The sequence below is a fragment of the Orbicella franksi genome, chromosome 11 (genome assembly GCF_964199315.1).
Source record: "Orbicella franksi chromosome 11, jaOrbFran1.1, whole genome shotgun sequence".
NCBI classification, from domain to species: Eukaryota; Metazoa; Cnidaria; class Anthozoa; order Scleractinia; family Merulinidae; genus Orbicella; species Orbicella franksi.
This window is the reverse complement of record NC_138155.1, coordinates 3,747,371-3,757,500: the sequence shown is the minus strand read 5'-3', so window position 1 is coordinate 3,757,500 and position 10,130 is coordinate 3,747,371. Positions and strand designations below refer to the sequence as shown.

Here is a 10,130-nt window from a genome sequence, read left to right as displayed (position 1 = left end):
ATTCTATCAATCCCCGTGGTCAGAATAAATTAAAGTTCTTTACAGTGTCCATACATTTCTTAGAGCACCAGTCTAGAGTCAGAACTGCGACAACTTTCAATAAAACAGTCTTTCTCAAAGGCGACCATTTGGTAAATTCTCATGACCTGATTGATGAAGTATACAAGTACCTTGTACATATTATGTATATGCATCAACTTATTGACATTAAAAGGAGACACATGATTTTGATCATGAATTATTGGGCTTAACAGGTTGTAAGATAATTGAAGATCTGAATGCAAATAAAAACTCTCTGATAAAAAGTATTTATTTATCATAATATATTTCAAATTTTTAATGAAAAATTAACAATATAACATGACGTTCATCTTGTCACCATTATTAAATGGCGACAAGATGACATCAAAGCATCATGTTATTAGCATTTCTTTTTCATTTAAAATGTTTTTCTATATTGATCTTCTATATTTATTTTAATATTACATACCAAAAGTGTTCCCAGGTTCTGTTTGTGATAAGATTTCCAGTCCAGCTGTGTGAGATCTCATGGGCTACAACCTGAAATATTATGACACAATAAGTCAAACCCTGGATACCCTTGAAACAATGTTCAACAACATTTTAGTCAGTATTTGAAAACTAGCCTATGGGTTCCTTAAGGCATGTCCTCAAGAACTTTAAAAACAAAATAATTCCAACTGCAGTTAACCTGTCTTTTTTAGCTTACTAGTTTACATACAAGTTGCATTCAAATGGCATCAAGGTGGCAAAATCAAATAGTACTATATAGCTGGTGTGGTAAGTTGATTCGTGCAAAAGATCAAGAGGTGAAGTGGTCCAATTTTTTATGTTTACAGTTACTCTCTGAAAGTGCATCTCTATAAGCACATTATAATTTTATTAATATTAATATTATTAATAATATAAATAGAATCATATGATCCTCTTTAAGAAGAGATTGTTCATTGTACATGTACACAGAGTGCCATTACTTACATCAGTCAAAGGCCTACCACCCTGCAACGAAATAAATCATTAATGATTAATAATCATTTACAATAGTATAAAATAAAAATAATAATAAAAAAGTGGCCAGTTGAGGGATTTAAGAGCAGCTTCGCCTAAATATCAACTAGACTTGGAAAAAGTGAAAAAATTGAATTTCTTCAAACTCGCCCAGAATGAAGCCCTATGGGCACTAGTTGCAAAAATATTGTTTTAAGTTCGATAAATCAAAAGTTATTTTTTTTAACTCAATTTTTTCGTTTTGATGCCCCAAATCGGCCAAAATCGATTGAAAACGAGCGGCATATTCAGAGGCTTGTAAACTCAAAAGTAAAATTCTTCATTACAAACTGATTGCACGTCGTATTTGTACTTCCTCCCTTGTATATTTAGAGCTAAATAGATTGGGATTTGGTTAGAACTAAAATATTTGACGAATTTTCTAAATTAACAACCCAAGATAGCTTAACAAGAGGTCTACATTTAGCCTATTTTCAAATGCTAAAAAGGCGTTCTGGTACGCGGCTTTTCCCAAAACGACTTGTTTGGTCTGAAAGAGCATTGTTTCCTCTTCAAATAAGTGAAATAAAATTTTTGGGTAAATAAAACTGCGAGCGCTGAGAGAGCGAACTAAATGCAGCACTTCTTCCTGAAAACGTGACCTTTGACTCAAGCGTAACGAGACCGATTATTGCAACAAAAGCAAACGCTTCGTTATTTTGAAACATTTTCTAGTGATATCTCTCCGAAACCATTATTGCAAGAAACTACTTCCAGATATGAAATCTTACAGGGTTAAAGAAGGAGCTAAAAGGTGCATTTTGACGCAATAACTTTGTTTGCCGAGAACTGAAGTCAATGACCGTTAACCAATTCGAGTGAAATTTGCGAACTTGAAGTATGTTGGCCACTACTTACCTGAATATTTATATTTATAGCAGAATCGTCCTCTTGGATTAGCCTTCAAAAGAAGCTGGATCCAGCTTTGGAAACCTCTAAAAGAAGAATTGTTTAATGTTCCATGACCTGCCCACTGCTATAAATTCCATGCACATGCCGACTGCATTTTTGTCGTAAAACTAACCGAACTCCACTGACAGTTTCCATGGGCAACACCAAAATAAACAATCCCCAAAAATGTAGAGTGAAATTAGCTGTCTTCGTGAACGGTTAGAAGCTAGAGTCAAGCTCCATTACCTATGAAAAGTGCTTGATTTTACTTTGTTCACTCAGTAGTTACTGTCACTTTCCAATACTGCGTATCGGTCACACCAAAATACTGTAGACCATGAAGACTGAGTAAGTTTCCCATACAAGGTCTTTAATCACGTGGTTGTTTATCGAATCAAAAGACACATACTGCACTTGTGCGGCCTGTGAATAAATGACAAACTTTCAGATATAATTATTGAACACTATTTTGTAACTAGAGCCCCCCAGAAAATGAATCAAAATTAAAGGCTCAAACAGGTGTCTGTGGTCTGCACGGTCTGCAGTGTTTTGGCATGGCGATTCGCGGTATTCAAATATGACAGTAAGAAATACTGTGTCGGGAACAAAGTCGACGCAAACAAATAAAATCAAGCACTTTTTAAAGGTAATGGAACTTGACTCTAGCCTCTAACTGTTCACGAAGACAGCCAATTTCACTTTCCATTTTTGGGGATTGTTTATTTTGGGGTTGCCTATTGAACCTGTCAGTGCAGTTCAGTTGGTTCTACGACAAACATACGGTCAGCATGTGCATGGAATTTATAGCAGCTGGAAGGTCATGGAACATTAAACAATTCTTCTTTTAGAGGTTTCCAAAGCTGGATCCAGCTTCGTTTGAAGGCTAATCCAAGAAGATGATTCTGCTATAAATATAAATATTCAGGTAAGTAGCGGCCAACATACTTCAAGTTCGCAAATTTCACTGGAATCGAATTCATTAATGGTCATTGACTTCAATTCTCAGCAAACAAAGTTATTGCGTCAAAATGTGCCGTTTAACTCCTTCTTTGACCCTGTAAGATTTCATATCTGGAGGTAGTTTCTTGCAATAATGGTTTCGGAGAGATATCACTAGAAAATGTTTCAAAATAACGAAGCGTTTGCTTTTGTTGCAGTAATCGGTTTCGTCACCCTTGGGTCAAAGGCCACGTTTTCAGGAAGAAGTGCTGCATTTAGTTCGCTCTCTCAGCGCTCGAAGTTTTATTTACCCAAAAATTTTATTTCACTTATTTGAAGAGGAAACAATACTCTTTCAGACCAAGCAAGTCATTTTGGGAAAAGCCGCGTACCAGAATGCCTTTTTAGCATTTGAAAATAGGCTAAATGTAGACCTCTTGTCAAGCTATCTTGGGTCGTTAATTTAGAAAATTCGTCAAATATTTTAGTTCTAACCAAATTGCAATCCATTTAGCTCTAAATATAAAAGGAAGGAAGTACAAAATACGATGCGCAATCAGTTTGTAATGAAGAATTTTACTTTTGAGTTTACGAGCCTCTGAATATGCCGCTCATTTTCAATTGATTTTGGCCGATTTGGGGCATCAAAACAAAAAAATTGCGTTAATAAATAATTTTTCATTTATCGAACTTAAAACAATATTTTTGTAACTAGTGCCCATAGGGCTTCATTCTGGGTGAGTTTGAAGAAATTCGATTTTTTTGCTATTTCCAAGTCTAGTTGATATTTAGGCGAAGCTGCTCTTAAGAGGACTATTGCCAACAGAGAAACCATGAAAAAATCTATATGTCTTTGATATACTAAGTTCAAAATAAAGGGACAATAATGGCACTTGGTTCTCTTACAAGTATTTAAATTTTTTTTTAGAAACAATATAAGGCAAATGAATATAATCTATTGTATGTAATATTTGACAGAAATGTAGCTAAGAGCTTACGCTACTGGCTAATTCACTGGAGAGCTTATCACTGGCAGAAATTTCCCTAGAAAACAAAACCTATAGGGCCATTCTGAATGTGCACATGCCAGAAAAGTTGGCTGACCATGTTAATAAGCCCGGTCAGTTTTCTCAAGTCCAGATTTACTACTAACTGTGCATCCCCAGGGTTTCATTAATGTTTTCAGCAGAAGGGCAACTGGTTTTCACAGGTGGACAAAACTATTTGAACTGAACATCTAAAATATAAGAAAACCTAATCCTCTGGATGGTCAAACCAGGCAGGCACAATCATCCTCACAACCTTTCAATTTGGCCCGTGCCCAGCCCTTAATGAAACCCCTGCAACCCTGTTTAACCAACAAAACATTACAATGTTGGCCACTGACCCCCTCTCCAACCAACAGTGTGGGTGTCACAAATGTAAGACAAGGATTTTCCATTCCACCATATGGGAAAGAAGGAGGGAGAATCAGCAAGTCGTACGTCCCCCAGACATAACTGAAAGTCAGCTCCTCTGCAACAGCAAGCTGGGACTCGACCTGTCAAATGAAGTAAAATTTAACAGGTCTAGATCTGTAGACTATATACAATTATATATAATTGATCAACATCTAATCAAACAATCAATTATTTTGGAAAATAATTGCGTTTATTTGCTGCTTTACTAAAAAGTAATTAAAAAAAATGTGGAAAGCATTTAGTGAGAATACATAACTTTTAATTAATTTGCAAGCACTTCAAACATGAACACAAATAAAAGAATTAAAGTTGCATCTATACCAAGTCTGACTCTCCCAGATGCAGACCTAATCTCGTGGTCTCCCATACATGTACAGGTTAATGGTGAGATCTCCCAGACAAGTGCAAAAATACAATTTTCAGACATATTTTGGCCATTTTTTTTGGAGGGGGGGGAGATTTTATGACATTTGATGCATTTTTGTGGTTGAATTGCAGGACTCAACTTTGAAAAACTTTTTTTTAGGGTCAAAAAGGTAAAACTGGCCATCTCCCAGATTTTGATTATTATTATTATTTTTTTTGGCATCTTGAAGTTTGTGTTGTGAGTAAATCATTAATCTCCAAACTTTTCATCAGTATATATAAATTTGTGAAGGAGAAAGCAGATGCTGATCACTTCTGGGGATAAAGTGTGGTAACTGAGTATCTCACCTCTGCAAATTCCCAAGCACTTATCTCAAGCATTTCCTTCTCTGTCCACACCCTGGACCGTGGTCCAACCTCCCTGAGGATTGAAAAGTAACAGTCTCGTAAATTCCACATGTTTTACATGGTTAAAATTTAAATGCAAAATTTATTACTTGCTGACTAGTAAATTACTTCAGAGAGCCAATATAAATTAACATGCAACCAATGTATGGCTCTTGTACCAGAGTCCAATATTTTCCAAGTATTAGACCAGGAACCAACCTTGGAAAGTTCCTGTACAGCTTCCTTCCAAGCACTCACTGTCAATTGATTTCAGTGATGGTAAAATATCGAGGCATAGGAACTAGGTAAGCACCATTCCAAATGATCCTGCATGGCCAATCTTGCAGGTTTTCTTGAAGTTTGAATCATAGTTTACTTCTCAACTAGGAAAATTCTAACTAGCATTACTTGGTTTACTGACACGTTAGCAGCCCAGGTTTCATTAACATTTTCAGGAGGAAGGCAACCAGTTTCCACAGGTGGGTAAAACTTTTTGAACTGAATGTTCCTCTGGAAGGTGAAACCAGGCAGGCAAAATTCCCCTCACTATTGGTCAATTTGCCTGGTGCCCAGCCCTTAATGGAACCTGTGCGCTATTAGCGTTAGTAATAATATTACTTACTGGCTTACAAGTGCCCCAACAACAAGAGCGATGAGATAACTTGGAATAACCACCTGCGGAAAAAGTTAAACAGATACTGCCAGTGAGTTTCTTAATATTTAGTTTTACATTACTTATGAAAACAATCATGGTTGTAAAGTACCTTCTGCATGAACATGTAGATCTTTTTCTCAGGATTTTTGGGATCAAAGCTGCTCCCTGTTCCCACAGCACTCATCAGAGCAACAAGATCTTTCGGAACAGTCACCTGGTAGAAACAGGAAGAATATGTCTGACTTAACTTGTTAAATTAAATGAAAATTCATGACCTCCAAAAGGCCATATTTATATTCTGGATACTGGACTAGAACTTATAAACTTGCAATGGAGACTAATGTAGGGATTCTTTTCATATACTAACAACAAATTAAGCTCTTTCTTTTAATTGATCCAAGGTTTTTAAACTTCACTGAAGGTTCATTCCTCTTGTTTATATTATAAGCAAATTTCATTGTGAATGTTAAGATTAACTACTGTGCGTAACAACTGGTAAGTTTATACACTCTAGAGGAAGTAAATAATATTAGATGATGAAACCTCTGCTTGGTAAGGTGTTTTCACGGAAGGTGTGTCTTGGCATGGTATGAGACTTCGAGCATGAATGGCCTGGAAGGAAATACAAATTATCTAAATAATATAATCTAAGAAATAAATCAGTGGTAACCTGTAAGAGCTTTTTCCTGCATAACCATAATTATTATAGTTAATAATTAATCAGTATTAATTATTAGTGAAAACTGTTAGTAATTAATTGTGGCATTTAATGGTACATGAATAAAATATTCCTTACTGTAGATGAGTTTCGTTTACAAAATTATTTCCTCATAGAGATCACGTTTACCCACAAGGTATACTGTTTTTGTTCCCTAAACAAGATACGACAGTGTAAGGCCCAGTATTCTAATTGATAATTAGATTATGAACTGGAGATTTCTATGAGGTCAGAGCTGAAGGCCAAATCAACTACCACCTCAGCGAATAATCTAATTGTTTTCATAGTAGAATTCTAACTGAACTTAATGCATATAATGATTTCCAACTATTTTTCTATGCATTATCGAACTTCACGCTTTAACAAAATCGCACATATTGAATTGTCCTTGGTAAAATTGCAGCTCTTTACGCATGTGCACCCGGATTTAAATAATTTAAGGTTTTTAAAGTCACGAAACTGTTAATTTCCTTCTTTTAAGTCTTCTCAGCAATTTAATTATCTATTTACATCTAAACTTTCTTCCAAAACTTCGGAAAAAACTATAAGAATGTACATGTAGCATTTCATAGATGACTGACAGTTACTGCACCCTAATGGCTGATAGTATACGAGTAGCTCAGCCAATCATATTGCAGCATTTGTATTAGTATACTTAAGTAGAATTCTACTAAACAACATTAGTGAAAGCTGCTTTTTAATTTAAAGAATTTGACTTACTTGGCACTGGGTGAAGAAATACGGATGATTTTTCCCGGCAGTCTGCTCAGGAGTTAGCCACTGAGCAGCTGAGGCAGTATTAGAAGTCTGGTAACTAATCTTAATGTGCAGCATAGAACCACTGATGAAGGGAAAAATATGAAAAGACTACTAGGTTAGCAATGGGATAATGTTTTACTTTAATTACTTAAATCAGTATTTAGGAAGAAATTCTCACTGGATGGGTTAGGCTTTGGTACTTGCTAAAGATTTTAATTGGGTGTTTGTTCATTTACCTCCAAGCTACATTGTACCTAAGGTCTGTCAGTGACTACAAGTAGACTGCCTGGCAGAGAGTCCAGTTTCCACTAAACTGTCAAAACAATTTACTGTACAGTCAAAACTCCGGTTGTGACCACCTCTTCTCGGTGAAAAAATCAAATCACTATAATTATTTGGAACCTCTTGTAAGCAAAGCGACCACCTCTCAATCTCGTTAGCGATCATGACCACTATTAGAGCGAAAAGTCTGAAATTTTCTATTGTTTTTAACCTCTTGTAAGTGACCATTTGACAGATAATAGGGCAGAAATTGGATGATAAGGTGTTGTAACATTATCACATTCCTGTATAGTTCAGGAGACAGAAATTTATCTATAGATGCGAAGTACCGGATTTTTTTTCTCAAAATGAACTTTTCACCTGAATACATGTAAGTCTCTGCAGTTACCTTATGCTAACGAGGCAAAATTTTGACCCAATATGATCTAAGTCCCTGTAAGTGACCACCTCCCCTAAGCGACCAGGATTGACATTTTGGATGGTTGCTTACGGGAGGTTCGACTGTATTTAAAAATACTTGTCTTAAGAACAGTCTTCACCATTGGCTAAATCCACGTCAACATAGTCTCTTAAACAACAGCTGATTTTGTTGACACTGACATCACTAACATTTACTTTTTCAAACCATGAGGTAGTTCAATGTTAAGTGGTTTTCCAAATGCCTTGTGCTCTTCACCCAAGCTGTGTTTAAGGGCCTCTCCTGCCTCATTTGTCACACAGTCGATTGTCAGATTTCGAGTATCCAGCACCTGATTAGAGTTATTAATAACATTTCATTTTTCTGACTAAAAAAATTACTTCATTGTGATTGGCTGAGAGCAGCCAATTTATTGTGAATTTTAAAGTTGCAAAGCACTTGAAATTACATAATTATACAGGAGCATTCACAATTCTCTCAGTCATATAATACAAGTGTTAGAGTAATTGTATGAAAGCTTGAGCACCAGGGAGCCCAAAAGTGCAACCTCTTTGAATTAATTCAAATTCTTTCACGCATGACTATCCAATCAGAACCAGAGATGGCTTTTTGTAGCTGATTCAGTGCACATAGTGACTGAGCTACAAGTCAAGATTTATAGCAAGCTATACAAAAGCGACGGATATTTAATTTGTGCTAGTCACTTCTGCCTTAGTATCTGGTCTTCTCCTCGTAATTGCCCTGACCCCCACTGGTTAGCCTACGTCACAGGCTTAAATTTACCCACAGTAGGTTGCGTCTGGGATGCAGGCCACCATTGGTGAGATCACTCAATATTCACACCCAAAGAGAATAAAAACAACAGATATACAATAAAGGAGATATCAGAATGCTGAGTGTACTTGAATTCATCTTAAATTTCTGCAGGCCCACACCATAACCCCATAAGCAAGTTTGGATGACTATAAAGTTCAGAAATTATCATTAGAGGCGTTTGTAGAATTTAGAGCCACTTTGGGCAACCTCGCTGATGTGTTTATGCAGCACTTTGAAGAAGACGAATGCAGTTCTTGTTAAATCAATCAATCAATCAATCAATCAATCAATCAATCAATCAATCAATCAATCAATCAATCAATCTTGAAATCAATAAAAAAAATAAATATTAAATAAACCACTCAATTTTTGTATCATGAATCAAAGTATTTAGCACTATATACCACCAAGACACGCCGCCTCCACACGGCGTTTTCAGTGAGATGCGAATACGCTTAAGACGAGTGGCCCTATTTATGTGCAACGTAAGTGGGGGGCGGGGAGGTAGGTTGAAGACCGGGTGTGATCGACTAATCCCTCGGGGATTTTCCGTAATGATCAGTTTATACCCCGTTACCCAGCACAGTACAAGTGTAAGCTGCTTACTGTACGTTTCACGACAGCGTAGGTGTCTTCGTGTAACTTTAAAAGCGTGAACTCCTTCAAACTTATTTACTACAAGCGCACACAAAAGGAAAGAAGTCGAAGCCCACAAGTGAAGTTTTCGAACCTTACCAACGTTTTGATGCCATTTTCTTTCACCTCGAAGTCCAGCTCAACGCGACAATCGAGGATCTGTTTCTCAAACAACACGTTCACGAACCAACTAATATGCGTACACGTACACTGGGATGGGTCGGAAAATGAACACGGATCAGCCATTTCCTAGCAAACCCTGAGGAGAACAACTTTCGAATTGCGCTGTTTGTGCCGCGGCGCCCGATAAATTTTTCGTCGATCCCAGTCTTCCTCGTCATGCTAGGCCCGCGCGTGACGATCGCACGTCGCGCGTGGCTATGGCGATCGTTGAACGTGACGGTTCTGACGGTCCCTCCCGTGACAACGTGAATGTGTTACTTCCGTGATGGTTTCGGTCAACAACAGCAACAACGACAATACACTGATATTTTTATTATTCAACTCTACTGCCTCTAGTTGCAAAGTGTTCTACTAAATGCTGAATTGTTTTATTAGTATCTCGGCTTTGTCATGACTTCTTTATAACTTTGAAATTATTTTCATACATTTGCGAAAGAAGTCCTATTTTCGGCCACACCTCACTCGTGCACGAATACTTTTCGATTCTTCTTGACCAATCAGAAAAAAAAAATACAAGCTTGTGAATGAGCGAGAAGATAATTTGTAGCGGAG

General features: G+C 36.9%; 1 protein-coding gene across 2 annotated transcripts in view; it reads right to left on the bottom strand.

Moving 5' to 3' along the window:
• Positions 1–9,661, bottom strand: part of LOC145460128 (leukotriene A-4 hydrolase-like) — a 14,682-nt gene extending 5,021 nt beyond the window's left edge. Inside the window, exons 1-10 of one of the 2 annotated variants that reach the window (XM_081444860.1) lie at positions 9,495–9,661; positions 8,141–8,274; positions 7,205–7,325; positions 6,310–6,378; positions 5,876–5,980; positions 5,734–5,786; positions 5,073–5,145; positions 4,286–4,438; positions 1,000–1,020; positions 491–561 (exon numbers count right to left, since the gene is read on the bottom strand). In XM_081444860.1, coding sequence (XP_081300986.1) covers positions 491–561; positions 1,000–1,020; positions 4,286–4,438; positions 5,073–5,145; positions 5,734–5,786; positions 5,876–5,980; positions 6,310–6,378; positions 7,205–7,325; positions 8,141–8,274; positions 9,495–9,641 — 947 coding nt within the window. In that variant the 5' untranslated portion in view covers positions 9,642–9,661. The remainder of the gene's footprint in view (positions 1–490; positions 562–999; positions 1,021–4,285; positions 4,439–5,072; positions 5,146–5,733; positions 5,787–5,875; positions 5,981–6,309; positions 6,379–7,204; positions 7,326–8,140; positions 8,275–9,494) is intronic. The other variant, XM_081444861.1, reaches the window with a different exon arrangement.
• Positions 9,662–10,130: the final 469 nt, after the last annotated feature.